This window comes from Quercus lobata, chromosome 2 (genome assembly GCF_001633185.2).
Source record: "Quercus lobata isolate SW786 chromosome 2, ValleyOak3.0 Primary Assembly, whole genome shotgun sequence".
Taxonomy (NCBI): Eukaryota; Viridiplantae; Streptophyta; class Magnoliopsida; order Fagales; family Fagaceae; genus Quercus; species Quercus lobata.
In genome coordinates, this window is record NC_044905.1 from 29,211,177 (window position 1) to 29,227,175 (window position 15,999).

Sequence of the window (15,999 nt, forward strand, 5' to 3'; positions counted from 1 at the left end):
GTGGTTGAAACTCAAGGAGTTAGATGGGCACAAGAGTTAGGAGTGTAGAAGGAGATGCTCTAACTGTAATGTATGTTGTAGACAGTCCCAAGAATAGATTCAACTGGTAAATAGCTCAAGTTGTAAAAGATATTTATGAGATCAAGTTAAAAGGGCAATCCTCTTTCAAACCCTCCTTCAAGTGTGGGTGAGTAGAGAATATAACAAAGCCGCACATGAAATGACCAAATGGGCTACCAAATCTTGTTTTGGGAGCCTTTGGACCGTTTGGTAGAAGAGTTTGAATAATGTTATTTGAGTAGTTTTGATATACGTGTGGGTGAAAAAAGTGTATGAAAATATATATAATGTTGTTTAAAATGTGAAAATGTGTGTAATGTTGTCTCTTGAATATTCTTCATGTTGGCTGGCTATAGTTTGCTTCTTTGACTAACAACTCCTAATATTGATTCCTAATATTTTTTCAATATGCTAGTCCTAATATTTTCAATATGGACATTCTCGGCTCAGTTCAAATATTGAAAAATAAAGTAAAATAAAATAAAAAAGAGCATAAGACCTCCCAAAGTCCAAAGTCCAATCTCTTCATTTCTCCATAAGAAAATACCCAAGGGCCAGTGAAAATTACATCACTAATTCACTCCCTCTAGTCAATTGGCCAGACCAAGACTAATGAGACAGAGAAAAAGAAACCCAACTCATACATTATTATTTACAAACAACCAAAAAGAAAACAAAAAACAAAAAACAAAAAACATCTAAAGTTCAGGCCCAAGCCCAGCCCTCATTCGCTCCAGTACTTCTCATCACCATCTTGACGATCCTCCTGCTCATCATCAGAGCCGTCCATCTCCAACCCCCTCTTAAACTTCTTCACATCCTCCACAGCCGCACTCCTAAACAGTCCCACATCGACTGCACCAGAAACCATATGGTACCCTCGTTTTCTAAGATCATCAGGTCCATCGTAAGGTAATGCGAACCCAGACAAGTAGGCCCCGCCATTCCCACCCTCACTATTCAACACAGCTCTCTCAGCTACTCTCAACATATCTTTGACTTTCTTGTTCCCTGGGTCCCACAAGTACCCCATACTAGCACTCAGATCCAACGGCCCCATTTGAACGCAGTCGACCCCATCAACGGCCGCGATTTCATCGACGTGTTTCACGCCTTCTACGGATTCCACCTGGCACATGATCAGCAACTCGTCCTCGTAGTTACTCAAATACCCTTCGTCGATTCCGTAGTTCGAAGCTCTGACTACAGTGTGGGCAGAACCTCGGACGCCACGTGGCGGGAACCGGCAATAAGAGACGGCTTCTTGGGCTTCGATTGGGCTTTCGATCATGGGAAACATGAGGCCTTGTGGGCCGAGATCGAGGGCTTTCTTGGCCCACGCAGCGGAGCTCTCTGGCAATCGTAGGATCGCTGGGGTGTTTGTTGCGGTGAGCGCGTGGAGACACGCGAGCGCTTCGGGGATGCCACCAGGACCGTGTTCCATGTCGAGGACTACGAAGTCGTAGCCGGAGAGACCGGCGATTTCGGCTAAGGTTGGGGAAAAGGTGAGGAGGAAGATACCGTACAAGGTCTCGTTGTTGTGGAGACGAGATTTGAGGTTTTTGAGGTTGTTGGTTGTGTTTGTGTTTAGGTGAGTGATTGTGGTGGTGGAGTCTAGGGGGGAGAGATCTGAATGAGTAGTGGTGGGTTTGGATTTGAGAGGGGTTAAGGTTTTGAATGTTTGGGTTTTGAGGAATTTGGTGGAAATGTTGGAAGTGAAAGCCAAAGGCTTTGGCTTTGGCTTTCTGAGAGTTGAGAGAGAGGAAATGGTGGTGGTTGTGGTGGAATAGCTGAGATTGAGAGAAGCCATGATTTGTGTCTTTGAGAGTTGAGACTTTGGATTCTACCGTGAATGTTGAATTTAATTGAAGACTGAGGTTTTATGAGAACCTCCTTTTTTTTTTTGTCTTTTTTTAAGGCGAGATGAGAACTTTAAATGACTTCGACATAAAGTTCTAGTTTTAAAATAATTAAATAAGATTGTTTCAAAAAAAAAACATTCTCATCGATTTTCTCATAAAAAAAGTCATTTTGACACACCAAAAACCTACTTTATTATTTTAGCATATTATTTTACAATATTTCATTTATCAGATGTTTTATTCTTCCATTCTATACATTAAAATATTATTTACACCACATTAAAATAATATATTAAACTCTTCCAACAACAACTCCTCCACCACTGCCGCAACAATGGCTACCAACAACCACTGCCGCAACAACACCGACAGCCACCACCGACACAAACCCACATCCATCAACGGCACCTTAAAAAAAAAAAAAAAAAAAAAAAAAAAAAATCACAACTACCCAATAATCACCACCACAACCACCAAATTGATGCCACAACCACAGTACCACTACCACAACTAACCCACAACCCACCACATTCACAAACCTCAAAACTCATCCCAAATCAAACAAACCTATAACTCAGGCGGCGAGATCGGCTTCAGGCGTGAGACATCAGCAACGAGATTGGTTTCAACAGCTTGAGGTGGCTTTAGGCGAGATCAGTTTCAGGCAGTTTGAGGATGAGAGAGGAAGAGAATGAGAGTGAAGAGGGAGCTGTGTAGGATGACTATGGCTCCGACGAGATCGACAACTTCAGCGAGATCAACAGCGAGATTGGCAGTTTCAGTGAGATCGACAAGAGAGAACTCAGATGCAGAGAGAGAGAGAGAGAGAGAGAGAGAGAGAGAGAGAGAGAGAGAGAGAGAGTGAATATATGAGAGAGAACCCGGTGAATAAAAAAATTTGACATTGCTGTCCGTATCGTCTCATATTTGAGATGGTACTGTAGCATGTTTCAAATTTTTGAAACATTTAGAACAGCTTATGAGGATTGAATAGTGGTGTTTGGTGTGTCAAATGCCAAATATTTGGCATTTGACACACCTGATGAGAATGCTTTTAGGATTTTACTCATGCACACGAGGGCACACAATAAACTAATTTTGAAAAATATTTATGAAATTTTCTAATAAAACTTTTTCAAAAATAGATTTATTAACGTGTGTCCTAAAAGCATTCACATAAGTGGATGCAAATTTTCTATCTATTTTGCACACAAAAAAAGTTATTTTTTTCTATTTTATACACCCATTTTTCAAAACATCCACATCAGTTTATCTATTCTACACATTTATTTAATAAAATATCCATTCTTTTACAATTTTTTATTATTCTCTCCCTCATCGCCTCTCTCTCTCACAAACCCAATCCGAAACCCATTCAATCACCTCTCTCTCCCTTACCACCTCTCTCTCTCACAGACCCAATCCACCTTTCTCTCACTTTCTCATCAACCAAATAATAATTACAATCCTCCATTTCATAATAAATAACCACAAAACATCCTAACAACATTTCATTTTCACTTTCTCAGATTTTCTCACGAACCAAACACTTTCCTAGATTTTCTCACAAACCAAAGAACTCAAATTTAAGACAAATTAAACAAAATTTTCTCAAATCCTCCCACCTCCACCACCACCACCACATAAACCACCAAGAACGACTGTGACAAATTTCCCAACCAACTCGTTCATCACCTCCTCCACGATGAATAGACCCATTCAAGACCCATTGAAGTTGTCGAGACCCAAAACCCCGTTGCCTCGACAACTTCAGGGCCATGGAGACGTGGGTTCCGACGAAGCCAGCAGCACCAGTGATGAGGACGGTGAGGACGAAGTCGGTGAGGTTGGTGATAAGGACGGCGAGGGTTAGAGCCAGAAAGAGAAGAGAGAAGAAAAAAGAAGCAGAGACAAAAGAGAGAAAAAATGAGAAAAACGGAGAGCAACCAGAGATGAGAGAGAGAGAGAGAGAGATAAATTTAATAAAATAATAAATGCAAGTTCTATAGTAATCGTACATATATGCACGGTTACTATAGCAATTATGTATTTATGCACATTTTTACACCTACTAATGTGGGTATTTTTTTAGTCAAAATGTGTAAAATGAATGATTTTTTGCATTTTTCAAGACTTCAGTGGATGCTATAAAGGCACACATTAACTGGACCCTAATAATTAATAGTTTTTTTTTTTTTAAGTTAATAATTAATACTATTTGGGCTACTATTTGAACCCCCCAAAAAAAAAAAAGTGTAATTGGACTACTAAACTAATTAAATTGTAAATATTTTTTAGTAGGGTTATAAGAAATGGGAATCTACCTCACCTGTCATGTGTGCACGTGCATGGTAAACTCTTATGATCTGGGTGAAATCTGGGACAAAAGTGATCTTGTTTTTTAAGGTTACTGTAAAATTCGGGATTTTTTTTTTTTTTTGGGAGAGAGAAAATTCGAAATGTGTTGTGTAAGGACACGATTCGTAACGAACCGTAACAGTGTTGGTTTCGCACGTAAAAAGACCCGAACAATATGATTTGTAGAGCGTGGGTGTAAAGAACTAGGTTAACTGTGGAACCTCAAAAAGACTCACTCTCACGTATATTAAAGGTCTAAAGTTGGTACAACAATCGTTTTCTTTGGTGATCAAAAGGAGAGAAAAAGAATTGTATTGATCACCAAAGAAAACGATTGTTGTACCAACTTTAGACCTTTAATATACGTGAGAGTGAGTCTTTTTGAGGTTCCACAGTTAACCTAGTTCTTTACACCCACGCTCTACAAATCATATTGTTCGGGTCTTTTTACGTGCGAACTCAACACTGTTACGGTTCGTTACAAATCGTGTCCTTACATGTTGTATTCGCTATACTCGTATTGGCATTTTTCTAAGTTAACACCAATTTATTTTCATAAGCCGTGCAATCAATGTTTTTCTAAGTTTTACCCTTTTTTATCCATGTTTTTTCCTGAAAGTGAAAATTAATATTACCTTTATAGCCATGCACTTGAACCTAAATAACGGCCAAAAGCTTTGGCAATTCTTAGCTAAAGAAAAAAAAGAAGGCACAGCTTCCAGCATGACGAAACAAGGTCGTTCTGTCTTAATGCTTTGGTGGGTGCTACTTAGCTATGGCATTTGATAGTCCTTTCCTTTCAAGAGATAAAAGGAAAGGGACTTTACAAACTGCCTAATGTTTATGTTATGTAACAGCAACATGACAGCATCAAATTGTTAATTCCAGAAGAATAACAGCTCGTGCTAATACAAAATACGTGATTGAAGAAAATTCTGTTGAGAAGAGTATATCAAAACAATTAAATAAGTTACACATCTTTCTAAACGGGAAACGGATAAAAAGAAATCTACCAATCTGCTTCCAGTGTATTTTGACTCAGTATTTCAATATATAATCTTCCAAACAATCTTATATGGGAGAACCCCAGCTAAAACAAGATCTAAGAAGAACTATAGGAGCTACAAAACTAATGCCCTGAGGCACAAAATGGAAGAACGGTCATGAGCAATTGATATTGATTGTGCTAAAATTTAAAATGGCTGTAAAAATCTTGTTCAAACTAACAATAACATAGACATAGCATATTGCTCTTCTTCAGTTAAAGCTTCAAAGCAGCCTTTGCCATGGCCAATGCACCCTCATAGCTTTGATTTCCACCAATAAACCCACTCATATGGACGAAAACACAACCAGGGATACCTGCTTCCCTTGAGAGTTCATCATCCCTCAGACCTCGCCATTGAGAAGGGAGAGGCTTTCTGCTCTCAAAACTATCAGGAGATACTGCCACCGCCTGCACTCTCCAATGTTTGCTCCTGTCATCCTGGACATTATACAAGTATATTCAGAACTTTCCTCATGAAAAATATGTGATCAGGATTCGGGAGACATACCAGTAAACTTACATATAAATGAGTTTATATGAGATCTTGTAAATAAAACTGGTTAGTAACAGTATTTTTGATACATTTCTTGATGATAAACAGAGATTAATTTTAGTATACGGGGGACAAGCCCCAATAGAGACCAAGAACAAAAGGCTGATAGTACTCGTTGACAAAAAATACACTCTCTCCAGTCTTACAACACAGAACTACCACCATACTGAAGAGGGCATGCTTAAAACTTATCAAAGCAACCTTCCATTTGAAGTAAATGCATTTCTTTCTTAACCACTGGGATCAAAGAACAGGAGTGCCCTAAAAAATTGGCTAAGATCAAGTAAACAAGTGTAATGTGTAGAAGAGCACTAGAATACTGACATTGCAAGTAAATTACCCAACTCTATTCACATACACATCCTCTCATGATTGACAATTTATTTCCTATGGAAAAATAGAAAGATTATTTTCTTTTAAGATCTTTAACTTCAAACTTTACTTTGAGAAGGAAAAAAAAAATATATATATATATATATATATATAAAAAAGATTTACCATGATACCCAATCTATTTATAAACGAAACAACCGCATCCATCTGAAGGATCCAAAAAATAAAGGACAAAAATTGCAGAAGATAAATTATAAATACCTGATAGAGAACATATTTGACGGTGGGTTCAGTCTTCATCTCCTCCTCAAGCTCAAATAAGTGAAGCTTCCACTGTACGGGAAAAAAAATTATATATCAGATTAAAATCTTCATAACATCAAGTACATCATTGATGCGGACATTATAAATCACCATAATATAGCTGATATCCTAAGCAGCATACTTTTTTTCTTTTCTTTTCTTTTTTTGAGAAACCAGCATACTTTTATTCAAGGAAAATGAAAAGCATATCATTTGCAAAAATCATTAAATCACTGTACCAACTACCAGATAAAAATAGGATACAAAATAAAAGAAGGGTCCTGTTAATGGATCATTTTGAGAAATTTTTTATACCACTTTCATAGGAAATATAAAAAGGTATCAAAAAAGTCAGTTTTTTTTTTTTTCCCCATAAAAAGTTTCTAAAAATATTTCCTAAACCAATGCCCCAACTTTTCTCATAAAAGAATTAGATAAATTCAAACATATATAATAGAGAGGAGAGGAAAAAAAGGGGTATAGAAAAGATCAAACAAATGAAAGCATTTGATAGATATTATTCAACATGGATATGAAGCAACTTTAAACTAACAATATTCCGTAGGCCCAAAAGAAGATAAGCATTGCCAACTTACAGGACAGAATGTAGTCAAAACCATAATTTCTCCACTAGGATCAATATCTTGTCTCGCTGTAAGACACTCCAATACAATTGATCGTGCTGGTAACCATGATTTTGCATGATACCGAACACTCTGAAAAACCAAAAAAAATTGTTATATTTAAATGTTAGTTTTTTTTACAAGTATATTTAAATGTTAGTTACTTGCAGGTCTCTGATAAGGAAATAAGTTAATGAAAAAGGAACAAAGTCATGCATATCCAGTGACTAAAAGAAATGCTCACATCTAAAAACTCACTGCCAGCCAAAGCCATTGCTCGCTGAAAAGCCTCATTCTCCTTCTCAGGGGATTGATCAGGTTCTATCCAATCCAAATTTAATCTTCCAACTCTTGAAGACAAGTGTGTATTATTCACATATCTAGGAGGCTTGTCTGTATCATACCGATTTATCCCATTGTCAACAGCATCAATTGCCTGCAAGCATAAATAAGAATCTTAGGGAAATATCACTAACCACCAGTTTATGTTAATTGAACCAAAAAAAAAAACCTCACTCACTTGTCAGCAAATGACTACATTAGCCTAAACTGAGAAAGGAGTCAAAATTTGGGAATGGGAATAACCCTATCATACATGTAACATTTAGTACCTCCATGAAGCTCTTGTAGATAGCCAAAAATAATCGATGCACATTTGGATGCTCCTCATCAACTTGAAGCTCCTTAGCTATTATCTCCTTTCCAAAATGCTACACCCCCCCCCCCCCCACCCAAAAAAAAACAAAAAAACAAAAAAAACAAAAACAAAAGAAATACAAATTAGATTCTTAACCAACAAAAGACAAACCACAACCAAATCATCAGCACCAACAAAATTAAACCAAACCTAACACACTTTCAATTAGCACATACTAACTAACAATAACCATTGTTAGAACAAAGGATTACCTTGTAAACAAGACCGGCACTACTGAGCTTCGTTGAGAAGCCATGCCCAAAAACCTCATCAAACCCCTTCTGGTGATGATCATACCGATCCCGACTCGGATCATACACACCCCCAACATCAAGAACAGCATCAAGGCCCTCCAATACCTGCAAACTCAAAACCAACTCAAACATCACCCTCACATAGAGCCAGTCACTCATACATTACAAAGACCCCCATTTCCTCCATAATAGACAACCTCATAAAAAACTAGTAATTCTACAACAAGCCCAATTGAACAAAACTTCATCACCATCCATACAACACACCCACTACAAAAGAAAACTTTGAATGGAATTCAAGTTTTGATTTGGCTCAAATATGTGTTTGGTCTCTAAATTTTAGCCCATGAGTGATTTTAGTCCCTACAGTTTAAAGTGATCACTTCTAGTTTTAGTAGAGCAAAATTAGCAAATACCGTGGCCAAACTAAAAATTGACACAACAATACTCCATAGGGCGACTAAAATCGATCAGTTTAAGTTTGTTTGGAACTAAAAGCGTTCACTTTAAGTATTTTAGGGACTAAAAGTTATTACTTTAAACTCTAATAAGGATTAAAACCTCTCATAAACTAAAGCAGTGCATTTTGGCCTCTTGATTTTGAAGAAAGTAATGCTCTCCATTGAGCTACTGAGTAAACGTTAAGCTCATGAAATTCACAATAAAAATCATATAACAGCAGATTAAACAAATAAATAAATAAAAATGGAAACTTTTTCATTTTCTTTCTAATGGGATTTTATTTTCCTTGGTTTTCTCGGGAAACAAACAGGGAAAGTGATGAAAGAAAACGAACCTGAGGGTCGCGAGAGCGAACGATTTCGGCGTTGGAAAACTTATCGGTGAGACGAATCATGAAACAACCAAGGGCCTCGTCGCAGTGGAAGCTACCGTTGTGAGTGCCAACGCGCTTTAGGGGCGCGTGGTTGGGAGAACCGGCGGAAGAGAAAGCGGAAACCCTAGTAGCCATGAGAGGAAGAAGAAGAGGAGTGAAGTGGGTGTGGAAAGTGAAGAGTCTCTGGTTTAAGCCTCTGGTAATGGTTTGTGCCTGCATTGCCGAAACTTAAATAAGTTGTACAAGTTCTAAACTTAGATACGGTTCGCCCACGATAATACAAAGCAAACGTGTTGTTTATCAAAAAAAAAAAAAAAAACAAAGCAAACGTGTTATGTCTTAGACAATTTTTTTTTCTTCTTCGCTCTTTTATTCCTTTTTTTTTTCTTTTTTCTTTTTCGAAAATTTTGAAAATAAATGGTAAATCAAAAAAATATACAAATATTTGACATAAACTTTAATGTTTTTTATTTTTTAATTGATTTACAGGAAATATTTTTCTTAGTGGAGATTCATAATAGTATTTTTCTTTCTTTAATCGGAGGATGGATTTGAATATTAGATATATTTCTTAAAAATATTAGGAGATGTCAATTGAATTATAAGACTCTTGAGTCTTGACTATTAAATTATTTTTCTTGGTCGGATTCACAAAGATTTTTGGGTATTATTTTTCTAAAATGTGTTAATTTTTATAAATTTCTTACTTTTTTTTTTTTTTTGGAGAAATAAATATCTTACTTTTTGTATTCACAATTTGACTTTTAGTTAAACTCAATTGCACCTTAAACCCTTGAACCTTTGTTCTTTTCCTTCTTAGGAAGATTCAATTTTTAAAACTACACTTAAGTTGTAGTAGTGTCATCTACTTTTTCTTTGACCACTAAACCTTCTAACAAATAGGTCAAAAATCTTGTAGCACAAATGATATTTTTATTGTTTCCAACGAAGAGGTCTAGTCTTCAAATATTCCTTACCCAACTATTTAATTACTAATAACAAAAAGAGTCTGAATTTGGCAAGGATAAAGTGTAAAATCCATATTTTACACAATCCAATAAGAGATTGTCACATCAACATCTTAATAAACTCTTAGTTGGGTTGGATTTTCAAAATGAGTTTTATAATTGATTGGATATAGTTATGCCTATTCTTTAACATATAATAAGATGATATGACAAGTTGGAATTAGAGAGTATAAAACTTAAGTTTAATACCACATCCTTATAAAATTCAATCTCTAACCAAAAAAAAAACCTAATATTTTGCTTATTTCTTCCACGTGTTTACCAAACCAAATATTTTCACAATGTAATGTGATGTGCTATAATTAATTATAAAAATAAGGACAAATTACTAATTTCATCCTTCAACTATTGAAAAAGTTTAATCTAGTCCTTCAACTATTGGGTGTGTCAATTTAGTCCTTTAACCTTCAAAATTGAGTCAATTTATTCCTTATATGTCCTCTCAAATTAAATTTTAACATAATTAATAATTAAAATTAGCTTGATTGGAAAAGGAATCTGAACATAGTGCTCGTAGCTCAAGGACACAAATATGTGCTAAATTAGCATTATCCAGATTTTCCTGCACATGATGCATCCTTAGAGGATCAACTATGATATGATCGTTAGCAAAAGTCCAAAGAGACGACAAAGTGCTATATGTTGGCATCAATTCCCAATGATAGAATTAGAGCATTAGCATTAGATGTTCTAAAAAATGTTATTTTAACACATTAACAAGTTATTATATCTATTTTAACACATCACTTTATAATACACCCTATATCATACCTTCTATTCTTTCACCACTTTATTTAAATATATTTTTTTTAATTCTGTTTATTATTATTTCTTTTTGTTCCCAAGTCCCAACGTCCATAGGAGAGAGCAAATTTGAGTAATGCCCTATCAGTCAACAGATAGTAGAGAGAGAAAAAAGTATGAATAAAAAAATCTAAAATATTAATAGCATATTTATCCGTACGATTCTAATTTTTCATTAAACTCACATGTCATTACCAAAATTGCATGCAACAGATCCGTACGATTCTATTGTTAGAACGTTCATGTCTCATGAAGTGATTTTTTGTGTTTGGTGTGTTAAATGCTAAAAATTTAGCATTTAGTAGACCTAATGCTAATGCTTAAGGGATAGTACTGACTTAGACATCATGTTGAGTCTAAAGGAAGGAGATGTTTGGTGAACAAGTCCATGCTGCTAGGCAAGACGTGAGCCTTTGAATGCTAAGATGATTAAGGGAACTTCAGTTCAAGATATTTGTCTAAAAATGATCCTATGTTTGAATAAAATGGAGATCTTAGGTGTCTAGATTGATCATGAGTTTTTGGTGGATATGATCCTCTAATCCTTGACATAATCATTTTAGTCAATTTAGATTGAATTACACAATAAATAAAATGTTTCGTACATTATATGAATTACTGTGTAGCTCCATTCATATGCACGGATACATTAAAAACAATAATAATTATATAGTTCAAATTATACATTTTTTTTTATAGAAGAAGTTCAAATTATACATGGTATTAGTTTACACTTTTTTTAAACTATACATTTTAAAACATGTAATGGTTTCTCATTATATATATATAATTTAGAATTTAATTGGTTTTAGATTCTTTGGTTTTTCACCCAATAATTCATTTGCCACAAAGATTAAAATCTTAGAAGGACATATGACGAAAAATTGAAATCCAATTTAGAATCTAATTGGATTTGGATTTTTCAATTTTTATACTCAATAATTCACTTGGTACAAAATTAAAAATCAAATGAGACACGTGTCACAAAATTAAAAATCCAATTAAAATCTAATTGGATTTTATATAAGCTTTTTTTTGTTAATATATAGATTTGATGTATGAGCTTTGTGTAGCGAAAGACATCTTGAAAGCCAAGACTAGTATCAATCATGAGAATTGTATTTTAGTAACTTTGGTGTGGAATTTTAAGGAATTAAAAGATTTTTCTAGATATTTATAATAGCAAAGTGGATGGTAGGGGGTATTTGCATAATTCCAATATTTAAGAGAGGACATAGGTCTATTTTATAGTTTGGGGGATTGTGAATTACTAACAAATAAAATATCTATCTTTCCCATCAAAATATATATATATATATATCATTATTTTTTTTTTTAACAATTCCTTTATTACATACATTCTATTATTAATTATTACATGTGAGGACACGATTCGTAACGATCCGTAACAGTGTTGGGTTCGCATGTAAAAAGACCCAAACAATATCATTTATAGAGCGTGGGTTTAAAAGGCTAGGCCTTGGTCACAGGACAGTGGGTTTTTTGTGGTGGGCATACGTAATTAAAAGCGTGTTCGCCCTAGGAGTCTTTCTCCTGGAGACGAGCTGGGAGGCTCTGATTTTTGGCCATTTTTCCCAGCCTCCGCTCTGGATTGCTTACTTTTCCTTTTATACTAGCATGTGTTTCTTATCCTTCGTTCACGTGTAGGATCGACTTTTCCAAGACTGATACTTGTCCCATCAGCCCATATCCAGAGTGGTTGGGGGTGGTTGTAAAAGCTGGAGAGTATGGCTCTGTCAAGTGCAGAGTATTGAATGGCAGTAAGGGCAGCTTTCCCTAGTCGTTATACTTTCCAGCGTATCCTTCTCTATTGACCTAGATATTTTAGATTTTTTCCAAGCTGCTCCTATACCGTTTTTGCCCTTCCTTTCAGTGAGACCTCGGACATGCCGAGGACTGAATCGTCCTCGGCTGTGTCCCAAGACTATTTTGTACTTGTATTACCGAGCCTGGGCTATAATCTTCCTCGGCTCAAGCCTTGGGCCCCAATGAATAAATGGGCCAGGGCCACAAATTATTGGGCCCCACAATAGCCCCTCAAAATCCTGCTGTCCGACCTCTTGGTTGGAGATGAGGGTTTTGGTAATGCCAAGCCTTTATTACGGCTCGTTTGACTCTGTCGTTCATTAATGTTGGTGCCTCTTCATCTACCTAGGAAACATTCCGAGCTACGACATTCCTCTGAATTCATTCACAATGCGTTCCTGCCGTTTGATTATCCAAAAAGCACCTTTAATGATTTCCCTTTACGAGACCATTTAAATTCGACGGTTATTGACGGTGTGGGGAAGTGGAACGGGTATTTTCTCGTTTACAGATTTTCTTAGAAATCTGGACAGATTAAATACCTTCCGTTTTGCCCTTCATATAAGAAGAAAAGTAAGAGGTTATTTCTCTTGTATAGAGACCCTTTTAATCATTCTGAAATCTGAAACCCTTTGCCTCCTCCAGAGTTTACTTTATCCGCTCGTTACATCTTAACTTGTGATACGTTCGAGATAGGAGTAAGTAATGAAGGAACCATACCCTTCCCAGAAATACCATGTTCTTATGAAGCTCAAAATGGCTCGGTCAGGGCAGGGATGGCAGAGACTCAAGATCCTTCTTACCCTCCTTTCAGCCAAAATCCGAAGCAGGGGCTCGTCGCGTCAAACTTCTGGCGCGACTGAGCTGGGGTCACCCATTATCAGTACCAGCCGCTCTCTTATAAGTATAGCTAACATGGCACCAGCGTGTTAGGAGTCAGGACTGACGCAGGGACAAAGTATCCCTGCTTCTTCCTCTCTTCCTTCACTGGTGCCTCCTTTTGCCTCTCTTGCTTCTTCTTTCCATCACCAGATTCATCCTGGTGCTTTTCCTTCTTCCTCTTCTTCTCCTCTCCCACTGAGGAAGGTCCTCCTCTCAATATGGATGCTAATGGAGCAGAGTTTGGAAAGACTTAGGAGCAGAGCTTAAAAAGATTTCTGGCTGTTCGTTTGTTTGTTTTTTTTTTTTTTTTTTTTTTTTTTTTTTTTTTTTTAATTGTTTAAGTAACTCGTTTTCTATATAGGCTTGTTTAAGCCCTTCTTTGTACACTGTAATACCCCTTATATTAATAAAAATCATCATTGCTTTATTTCGTATGTTTTATCTCTTCTTTTTAGAATGGATATGTCGTGAATAGACGCGCTACTTTGCGACTTCTTTTTTATTTCTATACTTTGAACGATGCTTAAGGCCAAAATCCCAATTAATAAAAAGATCTTGCTCTGTGCTTATTGAAACTATCCGACTTAATAATACCGAATCGAACAAATGATACTTAGGGCTGAAATCCTTATTAAGAAGAAAAGGAAAATATATTATGATGAGCTTATTAGGGCTGTCTGGCACAATAACACCGACCTGAGAAAACAATACTTAGGGACGAAATCCCTTACCAAGAAAAAAGGCGTTATCATGAACTTACGAGTGCTGTTCGGCACAATAATGCCAACTTGAACATATGACACTTAGGGTCGAAACCCTTGCTAAGGAAAAGATATTATTATGAACTTAATAGAGTTGTTTTGCACAATAATGCCGACCTGAGAAAGCAACACTTACCCCAAAATAACCGAGATGACAGTTGAATGCTCGGTGCGGTGTAGGAGGTAATCATCCGAAGACATATAACCCAAAAATGAACAGCCCCTACAGGTTGCTGAGTAATAAGGTGTTTCACCATCTTCTTAATAACTTTCATAGCTTTAAACTCTTTTGGTATTTGATCCGAGGATTGAGCAACTTAGAATTTTTATTAAGTAGCTGACTTTTCCATAGATTTGAGTCCGAGGACCATGCAATACCTTGGTTCTGTCTAAAACTTGATATTGATAAGTAGTTAGTTTCCCCATAAGTTTGAGTCCGAGGACCATGCAATACCTTGATTTTGTCCAAAACTCAATTTTTCTTCTAAGTAGTTGGTTTCCCCATAGGTTTGAGTCCGAGGACCATGCAATACCTTGGTTCTGTCCAAAACTCAGTTTTTCTTCTAAATAGTTGGTTTCCCCATAGGTTTGAGTCCGAGGACCATGCAATACCTTGGTTCTGTCCAAAACTCAGTTTTTCTTCTAAGTAATTGGTTTCCCCATAGGTTTGACTCCGAGGACCATGCAATACCTTGGTTCTGTCCAAAACTTGATATTTATAAGTAGTGAGGGAATTAACCCCTCGGCTATGGCATGAGACCTTGGTTTTAGGGGAATTAGCTCCTCGGCCAAGCCCCTAGAACCATCTGTGCGGCTGACGCTATGAAGCATAGCCCCTAGTAAAGAAACATAGCCTCTAGTGGAACTTTACGCTAGAACACTACAACCGACTGTTAGAAATGACAAGGGAACTGTCTCGACCTACCGTCTATGCCAACACACAAGCCTTTCCCACAGACGGCGCCAATTGTGAGGACACGATTCGTAACGACCCGTAACAGTGTTGGGTTCGCACGTGAAAAGGCCCAAACAATATCATTTATAGAGTGTGGATTTGAAAGGCTAAGCCTTGGTCACAAGACAGTGGGTTTTTCGTGGTGGGCATACGTAATTAAAATCGTGTTCGCCCTAGGAGTCTTTCTCCTGGAGGCGGGCTGGGAGGCTCTGGTTTTTAGCCATTTTTTCCAGCCTCCGCTCTGGATTGCTTACTTTTCCTTTTATACTAGCATGTGTTCCTTATCCTTCGTCCACGTGTAGGATCGACTTTTCCAAGACTGATACTTGTCCCATCAGCCCATATTCAGAGTGGTTGGGGGTGGTTGTAAAAGCTGGAGAGTATAGCTCTGTTAGGTGCAGAGTATTGAATGGCAATAAGGGTAGCTTTCCCTGGTCGTTATACTTTCCAGCATATCTTTCTCTATTGACCTAGATATTTTAGATTTTTTCCAAGCTGCTCCTATACCGTTTTTGCCCTTCCTTTCAGTGAGACCTCGGACATACCGATGACTGAATCGTCCTCGGCTGTGTCCCAAGACTATTTTGTACTTGTATTACCGAGCTTGAACTATAACCTTCCTCGGCTCGGGCCCCAATGAATAAATGGGTCATGGCCACAAATTATTGAGCCCCACGTTACACATATATGAAAAACCAACTGAAATTATAACTTGAAATCAGATTTTCAACTCTAACTTTTATCATTTGAAAACATATTGAAACAAAAATAAATAAATAAAAAGGTTCAAATTTTAAGTTTGACTATCTTTCTGGC

The 15,999-nt window shown here is 36.7% G+C and overlaps 2 protein-coding genes across 2 annotated transcripts; both read right to left on the bottom strand.

The window, feature by feature from the left end:
• Window positions 1-565: 565 nt before the first annotated feature.
• On the bottom strand, window positions 566-1,972 carry LOC115975227 (2-keto-3-deoxy-L-rhamnonate aldolase-like). The gene has a single exon (XM_031095930.1). It carries the CDS (start codon window positions 1,868-1,870, stop codon window positions 785-787), a length of 1,086 nt encoding a protein of 361 aa, XP_030951790.1. The 5' UTR covers window positions 1,871-1,972; the 3' UTR covers window positions 566-784.
• Window positions 1,973-5,216: 3,244 nt separating this feature from the next.
• LOC115975228 (UPF0160 protein-like) lies at window positions 5,217-9,201 on the bottom strand. Its single transcript, XM_031095932.1, has 7 exons — window positions 8,888-9,201; window positions 8,050-8,196; window positions 7,752-7,850; window positions 7,385-7,576; window positions 7,114-7,233; window positions 6,476-6,547; window positions 5,217-5,766 (listed from the first exon to the last, which is right to left on the bottom strand). The coding sequence occupies exons 1-7, from the start codon at window positions 9,143-9,145 to the stop codon at window positions 5,542-5,544; spliced, it is 1,113 nt and encodes a 370-aa protein (XP_030951792.1). The 5' UTR covers window positions 9,146-9,201; the 3' UTR covers window positions 5,217-5,541.
• Window positions 9,202-15,999: the final 6,798 nt, after the last annotated feature.

Excerpts from the sequence above, each read along its gene's own strand:
- LOC115975227 (XM_031095930.1), bottom strand. The coding sequence starts at position 1,870 with ATGGCTTCTCTCAATCTCAGCTATTCCACCACAACCACCACCATTTCC.
- LOC115975228 (XM_031095932.1), bottom strand. The coding sequence starts at position 9,145 with ATGCAGGCACAAACCATTACCAGAGGCTTAAACCAGAGACTCTTCACT. Across the intron at positions 8,197-8,887 it reads TTCGCTCTCGCGACCCTCAG|GTATTGGAGGGCCTTGATGC; the intron begins GTTCGTTTTCTT and ends TTGAGTTTGCAG. Across the intron at positions 7,234-7,384 it reads CTGGCAGTGAGTTTTTAGAT|AGTGTTCGGTATCATGCAAA; the intron begins GTGAGCATTTCT and ends TTGGTTTTTCAG.